The sequence below is a fragment of the Narcine bancroftii genome, chromosome 4 (assembly GCF_036971445.1).
Source record: "Narcine bancroftii isolate sNarBan1 chromosome 4, sNarBan1.hap1, whole genome shotgun sequence".
In the NCBI taxonomy this organism is placed as follows: Eukaryota; Metazoa; Chordata; class Chondrichthyes; order Torpediniformes; family Narcinidae; genus Narcine; species Narcine bancroftii.
Window position 1 is genome coordinate 47,728,644 of NC_091472.1, and position 21,104 is coordinate 47,749,747.

General features: G+C 38.8%; 1 protein-coding gene across 1 annotated transcript in view; it reads right to left on the reverse strand.

The window, feature by feature from the left end:
* Positions 1 to 21,104, reverse strand: part of kcnh1a (potassium voltage-gated channel, subfamily H (eag-related), member 1a) — a 253,217-nt gene that overhangs the window by 171,799 nt on the left and 60,314 nt on the right. Inside the window, exon 7 of the mRNA XM_069931204.1 lies at positions 18,644 to 19,073. Coding sequence (XP_069787305.1) covers positions 18,644 to 19,073 — 430 coding nt within the window. The remainder of the gene's footprint in view (positions 1 to 18,643; positions 19,074 to 21,104) is intronic.

The window sequence follows — 21,104 nt, forward strand, 5'->3', positions numbered from 1 at the left end:
TTGTCTCAGTGTTTCATCTTTGTTTGTCTCTGACTTTAGAAGCTCCATTTTTTGCATCTGATATGGGCAGTGCTCTTGTGATCATGTCCACGAAGACATTCACGTCTTCATCGATTTTGGTGTTTGTGGGGCAGCTTGAGACAACGTGTCTGCTGTGTACATTAGCTTACCCAGAGTGTACGCCACATTCAGTGTATAGTGTTGCAGCCTAATCATCATTCTTTGTATTCTAAGTAGACATTCATTTAATGGCTTTCAGAACAATGCAATCAAGGGCTTATGGTCTGTCTCTACACTGATTGCTTGTCCTGACACAAACTGATGAAATCTTCAACAGGCGAATGTGATGCTGAGCAGCTCCTTTTCAATTTGAGTCTATCACGTCTCTGTGTCTGTCATTGAGTGTGATGCATACGCAATGGGTTGCCAGTCTTCATATTTTTGCAGAAGAACTGCACTAGTCCACTATTCGATGTGTCTGATGATATCTTGATGGGTCTCACTTGGTCATAAAACCTCAGAACTGGTTCCTCTGTGAGCAGTTTCTTTAGTTCGCTCCATGAATTTTCATGTTCATGATTCCACTCCTATTCAAATTTTTTTTCTGTTAGTCTTCTCAATGAAGTCATCTTTTCTGAAAGGTTGGATATGAATTTACCCATATAGTTGACCATTCTATTAAACCTCTGTACGTCATTTTTGCATTGTGGCCTTGGAATGTGACCAATGACGGACACCTTTCTGGGATCTGGTGTGATGCCCTCACTGCCAATAATATCTCCTACAAATGTTAGTTATGTCACCCTGAGCTGGCATTTCTCTCTATTCAGCTTCAGGTTTGCTTTCCTTGTTGCTTCCAGCACTTTCCTTAGTCTCTCATCATGCTCCATTCTTCTGGTTCCCCAGACTATGATGTCATCCATTGAGATATCAACTCTGTCCAGGTGCTCATAGACCATATGAATAGTTTTGTGATACTCTTCAGGAGCTGAGGCAATTCCCAATGGTGACCTTAGGAATCTGATTCGGTCAATTGGACTATTGAATGTGCACAGTCTTGAACTTGCTTCATCCAATTTTAACTGCCAAAATCCTGATGATGCATCTAAATTGCTGAAAAACTTTTCATTTGCAAACTGTGACATGATTCTTCATGTGTCAGAAGCTTAAAGTGTTCTCTCTCTTATTGCTCTGTTTAGATCTCTTGGATCCAAGCAAATTCTAAGCTTTTCATTCTTTATGTCCACAACGACGAGTGAACTCACCCACTCTGTTGGCCCATCTATCTTCTGAATCACGTTCAGGCTTTCCATCCTGTCCAATTCTGCCTTTAGTTGCTTTTGAAGCACAAATGGAACTTTTCTGCATGGATGTATTCTCGGTGGCACATGTTTATCCACTCTGATCGTGTGTTCTCTTTGAAAGCAGCCGAGATGCTAAAATAGGTCATCGTACTCCTTCATGAGTTCATCATAGACTGTCTCTCCTTCACTTTCCACAACAAGGACTCTTTTTACCAGGTTCAGTTTCTCACAGGCTGTTAAACCTAGTATGGTCTGTACATCCTTTGGTACCACGATGAAAGCAAGCATGTGCTCTTTGTCCTTGTGTTTCACTTTGACCATGCACTGTGATCAATCCTTGCACTGGTATATTGGTACCTGAACATCCTGTCGCCTTCAATTTTGTTCCATACATCTTTCGTCTGGGTCTCATCTTCTTAAAATCAGTCTCTGACATTACATTAATTTGTGCTCCAGTATCCAATTTAACCGAAATGTGTATGTCATTCTCTTTTAATCTCAACATCCAGTCTCTGTTTTCTTTCTTGTTTTCAGTCGCAACATCTACATAGAATTGCTCTATCTCTCTTGCTTTGTTGCACTTGGTTCCTACAGCAACAGGTACAATAAGTGCTTTCGTTGCACATATAGCATGTTTTACCATATGCTGGAAACTCTTTTGGTAGGTGTTATGTACCGCAGCAATGACATAGCTTTTGATTGTCCCTTTCTTTTTGGTTCACTGGCCACGGCTTTCTTTTCACTTCAGCGTGCTTTTTGTTGAACAGTTTATGTCCGTTCTTGTTCATTGCATCCACGTTGCAGCGAGTTTCACTGACCAGCTCTTTTGTCTTACTGTTTCTGTAGCCCTACAGAGTGCTATGGCTTTTTCCAGGTCTAGATTTTGCTCTCTTAGCAATCTTTCTCTTAGACTATTAACTGGAATACCACACACAAGTCTGTCTTTTATCAGCGAGTCGGCAGCCCACCAAATTCACACGTTTTTCCTTCTGTTTCTCAATTCAGTATTGATCAATACTTTCTTCGATTTTCTGTGCACATGTGAAAAATCTGTACCTCTCAAATGTCACATTAGGTTTAGGTATGCAGTATGCCTCAAACTGTTCCATTATTTTTTCCAATTTCGTTTTGTCTCCTTCAGCAGCAAATGTGAAGTTATTATACACCTCCAGGGCTTCATCACCCACGACATGCAAGAAAACTGACGCTTTCACTTTATCACTCTTCTCATCAGCTCCAACTGCCACTAAATACAATCCAAAATGTTGTTTAAATCTGTTCCAATTTTCAGCCACATTACCTGTCAGCTGAAGTTTCGCTGGTGGATGTAATCCTTCCATTTTTCACTTTGTTATTTTCTCATCACTGATCAGTTGCTGACTTTAAATTCCCCTTTTAAAAAGTATTTCTTTCTAATTTCTTTCATTGGTGTATTATTGGAGGCACATGTTTATTCACTCTGATCGTGTGTTCTCCTGGAAGAAATAGGTCATTGTACTCTTTCGCTTTCCACAAGAAGGACTCTTTTTACCAGGTTCACTTTCTCACAGGCTGTTAAATTTAGCATGGTCTGTACATCCTTTAGTACCACGATGAATGCTAGCACCATGTTTCATCTTGAATTCGCATGTGAGAGTTCTTAGGCAACACATGGGTGAAGGAAAAGGTTCTTTACTTTAAAGTTGATATAAACAGCACCATGAGGCATGCCATGTGTCTGCAAGCCTCCATTACAGATCTTGCATACTGTGTCTTGCTCTGGGTCAGCCCCCTGCTGGCAGCCAAGTCTAATCAAATAGGAACTTTAATTCTTAAGGCATTGCTAGTTGCATTGCAACCATGATCACTATACTTCCTACTGATGGCAGAAGGGAGAACAGTTTACATGAGGGGTGTATGGAGTCCTTCACAATGTTTATTGCCTTTCACCTGCATCGTGTTGTAGATGTCCTTCGATAGGAAGAGAGCCCCCAATGATCTTTTTTCTCCTGACTTCACTATCCTTTGCAGGGTCTTGCAGTCCAAGGTGGTACAGCTTCCAAAGCAGACAGTGATACAGTTGCACAGGATGCTCTCAATACATCCTCTGTAGAATGTAGTGAGCATGGAGAGTGGGAGATGAACTTTCCTCAGCCTTAACAGGAAATGAAGGTGCTTCTGGGCTTTCTTGGCAATGGAGCTGGTGTTTAGGAACCTTGTGAGGTTCTCCACATAGTGCACTCCATGGAACTTGATACTCTTGACGACCTCAACAATCAAGCCATCAATGGTCAGTGGAGCATGGTTTCCCCGAACCTTCTTGAAGTCGACAACCATCTTTTTTGCTTTATTAACATACAGGTACAGGTTGTTGACTTTGCACCAGTCCTTTAGTGACTGCACTTCATCTCTTTGCTGACTCCTCATTCTTTCCAATAAAGTCCACCATGGTCATGTCAGCAGCACATAATGATGTGGTTCAAGCTGTGTTTAGCTGCACAGTCATGGGCCAGCAGATTGAATAGCCCTGAGCTAAGGGTGATAGTCTTAAAAGTGTTGTTACCAATCCGGACTTCTTGGGGTCACCGCGAAAGGAAGTCAAGAATCCAATTGCAGAGGAAGGTGTTTAAATCCAGCAGGTTCAACTTCCTTATCAGGTACTGAGGTATGATTGTGTTGAATGCCAAACTGAAGTCAATAAACAGCTATTGAACCTATGAGTCCTTATTTTCCAGGTGGCTAAAGGAAAGATGGAGGCCGGTGGCGATGGCATCATCCATAGAGCAGTTGAATCTGTATGCAAACTGCAGGGGATCCAGTGTCAGGTGCTGAGATTCAGCTTTTTGCACCAGTAGCTTGCCATACATACACTGTAATGAGATGCAGCTTACCAGTGTTGACCTCAAGGGTCACGATATGATAATAAAACCTGGTCATGGTTACACCACCCAAAATATGGTGTCCAAATTGAAATCTGAGCAAAAGAATGGATTTTTTTTTCCATGTTTTGGAAGTGTTATTGGGACTGTAAGAAAGCCAGTGCTCAAGATGAGGACATGAGGAACAATTGCTCAGTGGAAGAACAGAGTTTTGTAAGTTTGAGATTGTGCATTTTGATGTCAAAAATGGCCAAGCTCTCGTGGACAAGTGGGGTTAGTGTAATGAATAAGTAGCCACTGAAGCTTTTGTTCCCCTGCAAAAAATGAACTCTATTGCTATAGTTCTTGATGGATAATTGCAGTTTTCCATAGAGAAAGGAGTTCTGATTGATAAGCCGTGGCATCTGCACATTTTCCAGTACCAACACCCACGGAAATGAAAGGGGATTGGAGAGGGAATTGGAAATGTTTCCAGTCCCAGTAATGAGAACTATGAAATAGCAAGAGAGCTAGAAAAGAAGCTAGATGGCATTAGAGTAGCTATTTTGTTACCTCTCATGGGGAAAAGAGTGCTACAGAGTCTACACTACGCTAGATATAACAAGCGAAGAACAAAGGAAAAGTGCAGAAATACTCAAGAAATTGAAGGAATATTTTGAATCTCCTACAAATGTCATATATGAGCAGTAGGCGTTCAAAACTCGCGATCAACATGAAAATGAAACTAGAGATCAATATGTGACAGTGCTGAGGAAAATGGCTGAGTCGTGCGAGTTTGAAACTCTGAAAGAAGATTTAATGAGAGACAATTGTGCTAGACACAAAAGATCCAGCTGTGAGAGCCCACTTGTTGAGGGATGATAAGCTTACATGGCAGTAATAAATTGACATGTGCAGGAGTGCAGAAGTCACAAAATAACAACTTAACTTGCTCTGTGAGCAAGGCAGAGATAGTTCATGCAGTGAATAATTATGGAAAACAGAAGACCACGATGTATAGTGGGAGAGAACACAGCAAAGCCAGTTCATTGCAGAAAGGAGACAAGAGACAGAGATCAGAAATTAAATACTGTGATGGACATCATCAGAAAGCGAGAGGTCTGCCCAGCATGTGGTAAACAGTGTGCAAAATGTAAAAAGAACAATCATTTTGCCAGAAAGTGTCTAAGAAGTCACAAGCGGCAAAGTTTGTGGTGCCAGAAGAGCAAACTGATGATGTCAGTGATTAATCGTTATATACCGTGGAGCAGTGAGCAGTGTAAATACACAAGGCCAGAAGTAGATTGTCCAAGCAAATGTGATAGCAGACAAATCTCACTATCAACCAATTAAGTGTCAAATAGACACTGGAGCCACTTGCAGGGTCATGAATTTTGCAGACATGTGTGAGTTGATGCAAAATGGAGGTCCAGACTTGCAAACATTGAAGGTCAAGCAGAGGTCATTTGGCAGAGAGCTGATACAACCTAGAGGGCAACAGGATTTGTACATAAGTGGCAATGGCACACAATGGGTGGTAAGATTCCAGGTGATGGATTCTGGTCACCCTACTTTGCTATCTCCACAAGCAAGTGAGTGTTTTGGACTAGTCACACACAACAGGTCAATGTAAAAGAGGCGGAGAAAAGTCCATTCAGTCGAGATGAAATCATAGATTACAAAGATGTATTTACCAGACTTGGGTGTCTCCCTGGCCAATACCATTTGGAGGTTGACACCAATGTCAAGCCTGTTCAGCACACACCTTGAAGAGTGCCAGCAGCTCTCAAAAGAAAATTAGAGAGCTAGAGGACAAGGGATACAGAAGGCCACTACTCCTACTGTGAGGAAACCTGGAAAGCTTAGGGTATGCCTCGACCCTAAAGATCTCAGTCAGGCACTAAGAAGGTCTCACAACCCAATGCCAACTATAGAACAAATTCTACCCCAGCTCACCAAAATCAAGGTGTTCACAATCCTTGATGCTAAGGAAGGACACTGGCAAATAAAGTTAGATAAGAGAGTAGCTACTTGATGACCTTTTGGACACCATTTGGATGCTAAAGATAGTTGTGCATGCCATTTGGCATCTCCACTGTTCCTGAAGAGTATCAATGGAGACAGAATGAAATAGTCCAGGACTTGCCAGGTGTTGAGGATCTCTTGGGGTATGGATGTGGAGATACACTGGATGAAGCCATTGCCGATTATGACAGAACCTCAATGAACTGCTAGAGAGAGCACGTCAGGTGAATCTGAAGTTGAACAAGTACATGATGCAGCTCAGTAAGATTGAAGTGAAGTACAAAGGTCATGTACTTACTGATGAAGCTCTTTGTCTAGATCCTGAGAAGGACCAAGCTGTACTAGAGATGGAATGACCGTCAGATATCAAGGGCATTCAGCACTTCATCGGCTTTGTGAACTCTCTTGCAAAGTTCTTGCCTAATTTGTCACCAGAGTGTGAACCACTGAGAAAGCTGATGAAGAAGAATGTGAAATGGTTTGGGGGCACAGAACAAGAGTCAGCCTACAACCACATCAAGTACCTGGTCACTACAGCACCAGTGCTGAACTACTATGATGTAAATGATGAAGTGACGCTGCAGTGTGATGTCAGTGAAACAGGCCTCGGAGCAACTCTTATGGAACACAGTTACATTTAACTCAATGGCATTAACAGACACAGAGAGAAATGCCCAGATAGAAAAGGAATGTCTGGCAATCGCTTTTGCATGTGAACACTTCAACCAGTACTTGTTTGGCAAAGAGATCTCTGTGGAAACAGATCACAAACTGCTGCAAACCATCTTCATAAAACCTCTCCTAGCAGCACCCAAACGCCTGCAAAGGATGATGCTAAAGTATCAGTTCAACCTGGATGTGAAGTACAAACAAGGAAAGCTCATGTACATAGCAGATGTGTTATTGACATCAGCTCTTCCACTGAAGAAAGCAGAAGATGGCACAGATTATGAGATCTTCACCATGAGTCAGCATAGCAAAACAGTGAGAGAAATCGAGGAAAGAAATCCAGCTTCGATGCTCAAGCTGACTGGCAAGAAACCAGCAAATGAAAGAAATGACTGAAAGAGATTAAACACTGCAAGTACTCAAAGTTGTGGTGATGAGAGGTTGGCCAGAAACAGTCAACCAGACACCAGTCACCATATGCAAGTATTGGGTGTACATGGATGAGGTTACAACCCATGATGGCATACTCTTCAAAGGTATGAAAGTCATAGTCCCTAAGCGGATGGGAAGAGAGATGGTGCAATGTGCCCATGCAAGCCACCAAGGAATCAAGTCAAGTCTGAGGAAGTCTAGAAATGTCATATTCTGGACCAACATAGTCATGAGATCAGATATATCATCAGGCAGTGCAGTGCAGTGCATGCAACAAATTTCAAACCCAGCAAGCAAAGGAACCCCTCCAGATTCATGCAATCCCAGACAGAAGGAATGCGTAGCAGTCCAGCACAGAGATTAATGTCAAGCAGAACATGGACTACATTACCAACAGCAAAACTCCTGAAGACAAATGTTGTGAAGGGAGTGCAGAGAAGAAGGGAGAGAAAAATAGAAAGACCAAAAAAATCTCAGTACGACAAGTCAACAAAGCTACTACGAGAACTGAAAGTGGGAGAAGCTGTCAGAGTGCAGGTCCTCAAAGCTCATGATAAAGGACATCCTACACGGCAGCTTGGGGTGTGTTTGAAAAAAGTGTCGCCTCGGTCATTTTTGGTAAAAGTCAAAATCAAAAGCACATCAGATCAATACATGAAGCAGCCCCAAAGGACCTAGACAGAACAGATAGTTGATGGAGATGTGCCTACACTGGCAACTCCAGCAACATCAGCAACTCCAGCATCAGTGCCGACAACTGCTGCCACACAGAGTCAATACGCACGTTGTCGTCGCAACTCAACATGTGATCAGAAACCACATCAGCATCACCAACATGTTCAACAGCAACAACCACCACAGGATGGAGCAAGGGACCAGCGAGCACCAGCACCACCACGACCACTTCCAACATGCACGAGAACTATTAAACCACCAGTGCGATACAAGGATTTTGTAAAATACTGAGAATTGACTTTTTTTTTTCCAACAGAAAAATTACTGTAACAATAATAACAACTAAACAGTGAAATTATTATTTTTTATGGACTCAAGATTTGAAGACTGTTGAAAAAATAATAATCACATTTATGTTCATATCTTGATGTGTAACTGGAAAAGATGCAAGTCAATTAGCAAATCACTTTTGGTTTTGAAAAAAAATGAAGTGGAAGTTGGGATTAGGCTTTTTTCACCAGTGGCTCATCATAAATACACTGTAAAGAGATGCAGCATACCAGTGTTGACCTCAGAAGTCACGATATGATAATAAAAGGTGGTCATGGTTTCACCACACAAAACAACAGGGACAGCAGAAACTTGATGTGCTCCATGATGAGACTCTCGAAGGACTTCATGACAATGGGTGCGAGTGAGCAGACAGTAGTCATTGAGGCAGGACACAGGTGACATCTTAGGCACGGGGACAATCGTGGCGGCTTTGGAGCATGTTGGGACCATGGCGCTTCTCAGGGAGAGGTTAAAAAATGTCAGTGAGAACGTCTGCTAGCTGATCCGCACATCTGAGCGCTGATCACTCTGCTGGTAATGTTATTTGGTCTGGCAACTTTCTGTGGGTTGACCTTGCCTAACTCTCTCCACATCAGCCACTGTAAGACACACCACTTGATCATTTGGAGGAGAGGTGGTCTCCTTTGCCACCATGTCTAATCCTCCATTTCAATGGTGTAAACCTGCATTCTCCCCAAATCCTTGGTGATTTTTGGGCTGAAATTTTCCTTTTTAAATATATTCAGTGATCTGGCCTGCACAACCTTTCAGATGTTCACCACCATCTCAGTCAAGAAAATGTCATGCATTGGTGATAAAGTCTCACCTTGTTCTGGATGCCTCAACCAGGGGAAACAATGTTTATCTACTCTATCAAGCCAAATGAGTGCTTTATTTTTCAATTAGCTCTCATTCTTCTTGATCAGCAATCACAGTAATTCATCAATTGTTTTTTTTTAAAAATCTTACAGGAGAAAAAGATTTGCTGTTGAACATTTTGTAAAATATCAAAAATTATTATTTTAGAGCCAATTGTAAAAGATTGGGTGCCATTGTGTAAGTTGTAATGAATAGTTTAAATTTTGCAACTTTTAACGTTAAGGGGTTAAATCATCTGATAAAACAGAAATGTGTTTTAGATTATATAAAGAAATTAAAAGTAGATATTGCATTTTTGCAAGAAACTCATTTGACAGAAAAAGAACATTTGAAATTGAAAAGGTATTGGGTAGGACATGTAATTTTTTTCTTCTTTTAATTCCAAAGCTAGAGGGGTGGTGATATTGGTAAATAAAAAAAAGTATCTTTTACTTTGGATTCTTTTTCTGCCAATGCCGGAAAAGTTTTGATAGTTAATTGCAAGATTTTTTCTGAAAGTTGGACATTAACAAATGTGTATGCACCAAATGAAGATGATGAGGCATTTATCTCAGATGTATTTTTTAATTTGAATCAATCAAATGGGAATGCATTGGAAGGAGGGGTCTTTAATTGTTTGGATCCTTTGTTGGATAAATCTCCAAAAACTGTTAAAAGAACAAAAATGGTAAAAAGATTGATTGAGATGATGAAAGATTTAAATTTAGTGGAAATTTAGGGGAAGTTAAATCCAACTGAGAAAGATTATTCTTTTTACTCAGCTCAGCATAATTTTTTTTCTAGAATAGATTTATTTTTGATTTCTATGCAGCTGCAAGTTAGATTTATTTTTGCAGAATATAAAAGTAGATTATTGTCAGATCATTTACTGTTGTTAGTTAAATGTTTAGGTACTGAAGTAATTGTAACATCTTATCATTGGAGATTTAATGAAAGGTTATTAAAGAGAGCAGATTTTATTAAATATACAAGAGATCAAATTACTTTTTATTTACAAATGAATGAAAGTTCAGTACAGAGTAAATTTACTTTGTGGGATGCTTTAAAAACATATTTGAGGGGTCAAATCATTAGTTATACAGCAAAGATTTAAAAAAAGCAGTATTTATCAGAAAGTTCAAATTTGGAAAAGGAAATTGAAAGCTTCGAGAAAAAATTACAAAGAAATTGTACTGAGGATGATAAGATACAATTATCTACATTGAAATTACGTTATAATAGTTTACAAACATAAGTATGAAAAAGTGATCTTGAGGTCTAAACAACGCTATTATGAGTTGGGAGAAAGAGTGCATAAGGTTCTGGCGTGGCAACTTAAAACTGAGCAAGAATTGAGAACAATTAATACTATTAGGAAGAATGGAGAGATTACATAAATGAGAAGATATTAATGAGGATTCTTTAAAATTTTATACAAATTTATATACGTCAGAGAAAAATCAAGAAATGGATCAAATTGATTCTTTCTTATCTAGTTTGAATTTGCCATTGTTGAATGAGGTAGATGTGAAAATTTTAGATACTTCATTTACTGATTTAGAGTTGAAGGAAGCTTTGCAATCTATGCCTAATGGGAAATCTCCTGGAGAGGATAGATTTACTTTAGAGTTTTATAAAGAACTTTATTACTTGTTACTTTCGTTATATAAAGATGTTTTGAAACAAGCAACTGAAACTGGTGTATTTCCAGAATCTTTTTCAAGAGCAATGATTACAGTTATACCAAAAAAGGATGGGGATCCCTTAAAAGTGGCTTCTTACAGACCAATATCATTGTTAAATGTTGATTATAAATTGGTGGCAAAAGTTTTAGCTAATAGATTAGTGAATTATTTGCCAAAAGTGGTACATATTGATCAAGTAGGTTTTGTTAAAGGTAGATATTCAGCAGATAATATAGTTAAAATGATTTCATTAATTAATGCTGCAAAACAGCAAAGTAATCAACCAATGGTATCTTTGGATGCTGAAAAAACATTTGACCGTGTTTAGTGGAAGTTTTGTTTAAGATATTGGAAAAGTTTCATTTTGGTCCATTATTTAGAGGTTGGGTCAAATCTTTATGCCAGATCTACAGCAAGGGTAATGACAAACAGTCAGATTTCAAAATCTTTTAATTTGTCTCGTTCTACAAGACAGGGTTGTCCTCTCTCTCCTGCTTTGTTTGCTTTGGTGATAGAACCTTTAGCTCAAGTTGTTCGCCAAGATTTTAGTATTAGGGGAATTAAAGTGAGAGAAAATGAATATAAGATTAGTTTGTTTGCAGATGATGTTTTGCTATATTTAACTAATCCAAAAAATTCATTGACGTCATTGTAAGATTTATTGAATCGATATGGTAAATTATCAGGATATAAAGTTAATTGGCAAAAAAGTGAGCTTTCATCAATAACCAAAGAGGATTATATGGATTGTAGATAAATTACTAAATACAGATGGTCAAATAAAATTAAATATTTATGAGTAGTCATAAATAAAGATTATCAGGATTTATATAATTTGAATGATGTATCTTTATTGAATAAGATTAAAATTGATTTAGATAAATGGAAAGATTTACCATTGACTTTAATGGGAAGAGTGAATTGTATAACGATGAATATTTATCTTCGAGTACAATAACTTTTTCAATCAATACAGTGTGTAGATCCAAAAAAATTTTTTTAAGGAAATAAATAGTTATTAGGCTAGTTTTATGGAAAGGTAAATTGTCAAGGGTTTCTTTACAAAAATTGACTTGGGGTTACAAGTTAGGTGGTTTGCAGTTACCTTGTTTTTATAATTATTATGAGGTGGTGCAGTTGAAGTTTATTAATAGGTTATTTGATACGATCTTAGGTGGGCAAAGATAGAGATGGATCTGATTTTGGAAAATAATGTCACTTATTTTATTTATAAATGAAATCCTTTAATGTTACAAGAATTTAAATTACCTATTTTACGACACATAATTAATATTTGGTATAATCGAAATTTAAGTATAGGTTCTAAAGGGATAGTATCTATAAGATCATCACTATACCAGAATAAATTAATTCCTTTTTCATTATATAATTCTTATGTAAAAGATTGGGAAACTAAAGGAATAGTTCATGTAATGGATATTTTGAGGCAGGGAGGTTTTGTTGATTTAAAAGGTTACAGGAGAGATATGGCATTTCATTAAATTCTTTGCTTATTATCAGCTTCGAGATTTTCTAAAGAAGAATTATGGAAAGGACTTAATTTTACCAGGTCAAACGAAATTTGAGTTATTAATTGCAGACAAAGTTGAAAATAGGTTTTATTTCAGGTATGTATAGGTTAATAAAGTTAAAGAGAAATGGGAAGAAGATTTAAACATTGTTTTGACATGGGAAGAATGGTCTAGAATGTGTATTGATAGTGTTATAAAGCTAATTAATATGAGCTATAGTATGGTTAATTATAATTTCTTACATCAATTATATTTAACTCCTGAGAAATTGAAGAGATAATGGATTTAGTTTAACAGATTTATGTTTTTAGCCGCTTTCAGTTGTTCTGATAGAAGATGACAATGGGAGTTGGGCAGGCGAGGGTGGGGTGGGGAGACAGGCAGCGGGAGTTGGGCGGGCGAGGGGCACTGGCAGCGGCAACAGGAGTTGAGCAGGTGAGGGTGGGGGAACCGGCAGCGGGAGTCGGGCGGGCGAGGGTGGGAGGGGGGTGAACCGGCAGTGGGAGTTGGATGGACAAGGGGGAGAACCAGCAGCGGGAGTCGGGTGGGCAAGGGTGGGTGGGGAACCGGCAGAGGGAGTTGGGCAGGTGAGGGTGGGGGGGGAAGACTGACAGCAGGAATGGGAGTCAGGAGGGAGAGAGACCGGCAGCGGCAACTGGAGTCAGGCGGGTGGTGGGGTGGGGAGACCGGCAACAGAAGTTGGGGGCGAGGTGGGGTGGGGAGACTGGCAGTGGGAGTCGGGCAGGCGAGGGCTGGGAGGAAGACCAGCAGCGGCAATGGGAGTCTGGTGGGAGAGGGGGGGAGGGAGACCAGCAGCGGGAGTCGGATGGGTGAGGGGGAGGGGGGAGACCAGCAGCAGGAGAGAGTACAAAATAAAATTTGAAGAAGTCCAGTTTAGTCTGGCTTCCTTGTCCATATAGTCAATGGCTGACAATGTCACCGCGACATCATCAGCCCACCCTCTGGCTTTCAGCTGCCACAATCGATACTCCGAGCAGGATAGTTATATATCTCGGAGAAGGGTTAGGTGAGTAACCCTCCTGTCCGGCTTTTCCAGTTTCAGATGGCCACCCGATAGCCACTCAGGAGTATTCTGTGTGGCTTTAAATTTGGGCTTTGTGGACACCTGAAAGCGGCTTTAGATGTAGAGAGCAAAAGGGTACTTTTATACATTAAGTTTGGTCATGTAAGAAAATTACCAGTAAGTATTTTTGGGAGGAAGTTATAAAGTTTTTGAGAGATTTGTTCAAAATGGATATTCGATTGAATCCAATGATGTGTTTATTAGGTTATATTAATGTTCCATTTGTAGAGTCATGAATGACTAAACAGTATTTAGCTTTCCTAAGATTAGGGTTAGCAGTCGCAAGAAAATGTAGAGCTGTTACATGGAAAAATGATGTAGAATTGAATTTGCGAAGATGGCATAATGAATTGCAGTCATGTTCATATTTAGAAAAAATAACATATAATGTAAGAAATAATAATTATTTTTTTATTGATATGTGGAGTTTATATTTGAAATGTATGTCCATAGAAATTAAGTAAACGTTGTAAATTGGCACACCAATTGGGGAATATTCAATACTTTTTTTTAAAGGCTCTGGGGGGAGGGGGTTGGGTTTTTTTGTGTTTAGTAAGGGGGAAGGGGTGTAGTTTTTTTTTATATATGTATTTGGGTGTTTTTGTAATTTGGAAATTATTAAATAAATTTTTCCAAAAAAAAATATTTTAACCTGCATTTGCATATGGAGCCTTTGTTTCTTCTGAAACAAGATTAGAATATTTTAGATTATTATATTTCTAACAATAATTAGGGTTAATTTTTCAAATACAGTCACTTTCTCGTATCTACAAAGAGATCCATTGCAATAGTTTTCAGTCCAACCATTAATCGACAGTCATTATAAAGAATGCGCAACAACTATCCTATTTGGCTGAACCCAACAACCTGCTTATATACATCACACAGAACCTCTCTCTGCAGCAGTTTTCAGGTAACTATATAAAAAAAATTATATCAGTGCATACGAAAAGCACAATTCAAAATGCTAGTTACATCATGCCAGAAATTCTGTCCAAAAAAAATTGAAATATTTGAAGTCTGGACTAAAAGCAAATGCTTTTTTGCACTTTGAGTAATTTGCATATTTTTTAATTGGGTTTTTTTTATTTCCACATTAGGATAAGTCATGTAATGGTCATTCCTTTTTAGGCAGATATAATCTTATTCAATCCAAACTTCATCTCAAAATTTGATAATTTGTTTTTTCTTCTCATTTTACTCTTCTAACCAAAGAAAACCTTCTCAAAACACCAGAATATAAAATTAACAAAATCACAAATATTTACATTGCTGGATTATACAATTATGTAGCATTAATCACATCTATATTTTAACTGAACAAAAGGCTGCCAATATTTGACATACATGCTAGAATAAGTTTTATTAAGAAAAGGTATAAATAAATAACCACTATTTGAAAACATTATTTTCTTTCCACTCCCTTTAATCTCTACTTGTTGTCAGTATCTCTGTTAAAATAATAATGGGATTAATCAATAACCAAAAATAATCTGTAGAGCCAAGGATATCAACTATATTCAGAGTACTGTTTTGGGCCTAATAGGAATATAATCTCTTTTGCCAGGTCCAGTCTTTCAATATTTAAATAGTTTACCATGACCAGAATGCCTAGAAATGGCCACATACATACAAACTTCATTCAACTGTTTTAAAAAATTCTACTACATAACACATAAGAAAATGAAGAATGGTTCTTTATGATTCAACCACCATCCCTTCAATCAGTTTGGCAGGATCAGATACCCAAGTTATAAATGGTGAGGGGAAATTTACAGATATTCCAATTAGTCTAACTAATCAAAATATTATCTCTCCTCAGTGACATACCCAAAGCAAACCTCATTAGATTAGATAATTACCGTACTTGTTAAGTAATATCACCAGAATAAATTCTTCTGAACTATTTCCTCCATTTTTTCAGTTATACCACCTTATGCAAAATGACTTAAGGTGCCTGATCTGTAACTCTTCTTCTGAGTGCGTACTATTTGAGTTAATTCTCAGCTGCTGGAAACTTGTTTCATTGCTGGTGAATCATTGTGCAACTTAATTGTATAGACTTCTGAACAAGTATCTAAATTACTCAATTGAGATACAAGGCAGGCTTTCTATTGAGCAAATCCAACATGTGGTGCCCCTGCCTGAAGTGTTCTAGGGCATGAACTGTGCCAAAGAGGCGCCATAGGCACAAATGACAAGTTAGACCATATTTTCAGTACATGAATGCATTAAGTATTTTTGATTGCCACAAGCTAAATTCTAAATATTGTAAAAGCCCTGGGCATTTATTGTTGTGTTAGGAAGTCAAATGGAGAAGGGTTCGGAGAGCTCATTTCTGTATCTGACCCGACCTTGTTGGTTTTCGTACAGTTGGATAACCATGTTGAGGAACTTGGGGGGGGGCATCCGAGGCGCTCGAGTATTTGCCAAAGCCCTTTCCTACTCTTTGGTGAGGTCAACAAAGGTGATGTAGAGTCCTTTGTTTTGTTCTCTGCACTTTTCTTGGAGCTGTCTGAGGGCAAAGACCATGTCAGTAGTTCCTCTGTTTGCGCGAAAGCCACACTGTGATTCTGGGAGGACATTTTCGGCGACACTAGGTATTAGTCTATTAAGGAGAATCCTAGCGAAGATTTTGCCTGCAATGGAGAGCAGCGTGATTCCCCTGTAGTTTGAGCAGTCTGATTCCTCGCCTTCGTACAGGGTGATAATGATGGCATCACGAAGGTCCTGAGGCAGCTTTCCTTGGTCCCAGCAGAGCATGAAAAACTCATGCAGTTTGGTATGCAGAGCTTTGCTGCCAGCCTTCCAGACCTCTGGAGAGATTCCATCCATACCTGCTGCTTTGCCACTTTTCAGTTGTTCAATTGCCTTGTATGTCTCTTCCCGGGTGAGGACCTCATCCAGCTCTAGTCTCAAGGGTTGTTGAGGGAGCTGGAGCAGGGCAGATTCTTGACTTGGTTCGGCTCCGAATCATGGGTCCTCTACCAGCATCACCTACGGCTCCTAGAACGCTTCCTTCAGCACTGTCTCCACTCCATCCTCCACATTCATTGGAATGACTTCATCACCAACATCGAAGTACTCGAGCTGGCAGAGTCCGCATGCATCAAATCCACACTGCTAAAGACCCAACTGCGCTGGGTGGGTCACGTCTCCAGAATGGAGGACCATCGCCTTCCTAAGATCGTGTTCTATGGCGAGCTCTCCACTGGCCACCGAGACAGAGGTCACCAAAGAAGAGGAAAAAGGACTGCTTAAAGAAATCTCTTGGTGCCTGCCCCATTGACCACCGCCAGTGGGTTGATATCACCTCAAACCGTGCATCTTGGCGCCTCACAGTTCGGCGGGCTGCAACCTCCTTTGAAGAAGACCGCAGAGCCCACCTCACTGATAAAAGAGGAAAAACCCAACCCCAACCAACCAATTTTCCCTTGCAACCGCTGCAACCGTGCCTGCCTGTCCCGCATCGGACTTGTCAGTCACCAACGAGCCTGCAGCAGACGTGGACATACCCCTCCATAAATCTTCATCCGCGAAGCCAAGCCAAAGAAAGAAAAAGGAAGTCAAATAAACAAAAGTTTGCATGGAGGATTTAACAGCATCAAAATTATTTTTTTTTTTACCCACGGCGCCACGTAAGCAAAGCCTGTGAGTTTAAGACAATTAAGACACCGTTGCAGTGAGATGAAGAAAACTGAATCAACTAAAAACAAATTCAATTTAAAGAGCACCTTTAAATTTGCAAAGAATTAAAAGATAGTTGAGAGGACAATGATAAAGGAAATATCATGGCAAATAGTAAGCAAGAGGTATTAGCCTCTTAATAAATAAATAATCACTTTTTTTTTAAACAGCCTGGAGCTTAATCAAATATCTTTATTTTAAGGAACAAGGAGAGACAGAAGTTGATAGTTGAGAAACAGGTGAATGAATAACGAGAGCAGCTGGGTTGAACAAGAAATCAGAATAGATACCTTGGGTGTTTCTAGAGGTTCAGGAGATTATGTTGTAAGGCAAAAGCAAAATTACAAGTTTCACAATTCTGGTTACTGCACCTCAACCCTGTCTTTCACAAGGTTTCAACCCCTGTATGTCACAGGGTTTTCACTTCCATGAACTCCAACCTGAACTGTTCCAAAACTGAAAAGAAAATGTCCGAATTCAGTAATATAGTTCCCCAAGTCACATGACAGATACAGCATGGATGAGGTCATCCTCAATCCTTTGAAACCACATGATCATTAGTTTTATTTCTACCAAAATTCTTTTCCTTTTTCAAAACCATTCCACAACAATAACAACCTCTGACCTCATCTCTGTTCAAGAGGCTTAAATGGTTTTAATTAAAAACAGATGGCTTCCTCAGCAGTTTTTGAATAATTAAGGCTCACTTGAAATCCATTAGCTCTGCCCAAGATACATCAACTCCAACAATGAACTCTCTTCTCTGAAAACAATAGTTCTCTATAAATGTTATGTGACCTATATGTGACCCTGTACCAATCCACAGCTAATTTACTAAGAATACAGATATAATATTTTAATTCTATAATTTACTTAACTAGGACATTTTTAATAAAAGAAATATAGCTTAACATTAAATTAAAGGATAACACAAATTTGTTACAATATCCTTTCAATGTTGTTGAGTGCCTTTATCCTTTATTTCAAAGCATGTCCCTTATTACTTCTGTTGCTATGGTCTCTCATCCTCAAACAATCCCTTGTTTTGGATCTCAAGTATGGATGCCCATTGTCTATAATCCTTCTATTGGATGACTTCTCTCATGGCATCTTTTGTGTCGAAATTTTAAGATCAAACCTGCAGGTCACACAAAAGTAAGTTTGGTTCCTCCAATTCTTTTCAGACGACCAAAGTCAATATCTGCAATTTCAGTCAACTTCCAGAATAAAATTATGTCCTAGCAAATGTAGTTTTCAGCAGAAATAACATCTTCATCACATTTCCCATGTTTGTTGGGGAACTAGCAGTCAGCAATTAAAAAAAGTGAAAGATGTGTAATTATTCTTCAGCTTCAGTCATTTCCTAGTTATATAAAATTTATAATAATATTTGTTTTATTTTATGCGAGGTACTGCCATTAATTTTATCCCAATCATTCACACAATTATCATCAAAATGGAAAAACCTCATGATTTCATCCATGCATGTTGAATATAAAGTAAAACTTTTACGAGTACTTACAACCAACCATCATCATAGCCACTGCAAAAATCTTCTCACCATCAGTTGTCGGAGCAATATTACCAAATCCAATACTGGTGAGGCTGGTCATTGTGAAGTAGAGTGAGGCAATGTACACAGAGTCTTTACTTGGTCCACCTTCCCACTTTTCTGATCCACTTGTATTAAAATGATATGGCATTCCTACAGTTTCTCCCAACTGGTAAAGCCAACTATCAGTTCTGATTCTGTTCAATTCTTCATCAATCACTTCATAATCCCCAATGCTGTACCAGATACAAGCCAGCCAATGAGCTGCAAGCCCAAAGACACAGACAAGAAGAACTAACACAGCTGCTCCATATTCAATGTAATGGTCCAACTTTCGTGCCACGCGGCCTAAACGAAGAAGCCTCACAACTTTCAGGGAGCTGAAGAGACTGCTGATGCCCTGCAAAAATAAAACAATGTGTGAAAATGTAAAATTTACTACTGACAGACATTCTAACTAGACGTCAATGCAGCCTTTGACATTAAAAAAAACCTTTTGCATTGCATAGTGTAAGGTAAAACATCATGAGATGGGAATGTGTAAGGAGTTACCCTGTACAGGGCTGTAACAAGATGTGAATGCATCCTTGTACTTACAAGATAAGAGAGACATTGATGGATTGAGAGGCAGGAAGCTAGCAGGGAAAGGATAGCAACAGTTTTAGTCATTGGACAAGTAATGATATGATGATGTTCTAAGCATGTATCCAAGGGTATAAAAAATCACCATTTTGCTGATAACGGCAGAATGCATTCTCCAACTAACATGTTTAGTTGCAAGTGTTACAATCCGGTAATAAAGAACAAAGAACCCTGATTTCGACTCAGTCTGGTGTTTGTCTCACTCATTCATGAACAAAGCAGACCTAACAATAGGCACTTTGTCCTCAAAGCAGTTCACATTTTCAACACAAAAGATGCCATCCAATAGAAGGATTGTAGGCAATGGGCATCCATACTTGAGATCCAAAACAAGGGATTGTTTGAGGATGAGAGACCATAGCAACAGAAGTAATAAGGGACATGCTTTGAAATAAAGGATAAAGGCACTCAACAACATTGAAAGGATATTGTAACAAATTTGTGTTATCCTTTAATTTAATGTTAAGCTATATTTCTTTTATTAAAAATGTCCTAGTTAAGTAAATTATAGAATTAAAATATTATATCTGTATTCTTAGTAAATTAGCTGTGGATTGGTACAGGGTCACATATAGGTCACATAACATTTATAGAGAACTATTGTTTTTAGAGAAGAGAGTTCATTGTTGGAGTTGATGTGTCTTGGACAGGCAGAGCTAATGGATTTCAAGTGGGTCTTAATTATTCAAGAACTGCTGAGGAAGCCATCTGTTTTTAATTAAAACCATTTAAGCCTCTTGAACAGAGATGAGGTCAGAGGTTGTTATGGATATGTATCTGTCACATGACTTGGGGAAATATATTACCGAATTCAGACATTTTCTTTTCAGTTTTGGAACAGTTCAGGTTGGAGTTCACAAGTGAAAACCCTGTGACATACAGGGGTTGAAACCTTGTGAAAGACAGAATTGAGTAACAGTAACCAGAATTGGTGCTGTTTTGTTGTGTGTTACTCCTAGCTCAGCGGGTCTCAACCTTTTTCTTTCCAATCACATACCACTTTAAGTATTCCCTATGCCATAGGTGCTCTGTGATTAGTAAGAGATTGTTTAAGGTTGTATGTGGGTGGAAAGAAAAGGTTTGAAAACCACTGTTTTAATCATACCTAATTGACTCGTTATGTGCATGGTTTCATAACTCCAAAGAAAATGAGCCAATGACAATTTTTCTCAAGCAAAATATTTCAGTAACAATTGAGTCTAGAGCAGTGATTCTCAACCTGTTGACTAGCTGTGCAAAACACACAGTCAGAGCTACTAGGCTGAAAAATAGTTTCTTAAAACGGGCAGTGAGATTGCTGAACTCATACATTCCTTCTGAGAATCTATTATTATTTCAAAATATTTATTTATTTTTATATATGTACTGCATATAAATTGCTTGTAAATATGTGTGCTATGTGTGTTTGCATATTTTTACACAAAGGTCCAAAGAACACCATTTCTTCCAGTTGTTCTTTACAATTGTACGTTAATACTAAACTTGAACTTGAATCAGTTGATTTGTGGTGAATGTCAGTCAATAGTTTGTCTTCTAAAATAAAACAAAAATATCTGGAGGGGGAGAGAACTGTCAAAAATAGTCCCAGTGAATTTAATGGACAAGATCTGCACAAATGCAGGAGACAGGACCAATGCAATTGTCTATTTGAAGGATAAAATGTTGGCGAATGGAGCAAGAGTAGGTTTCAAAGATAGACTGCTCCATGTAGTCAACAACAAGGCAGGTGCAGCTAAGGCCTGTCTACGTGCCCATGGCTATCCCTGTGATTTACAGAAAATGAGAGAAA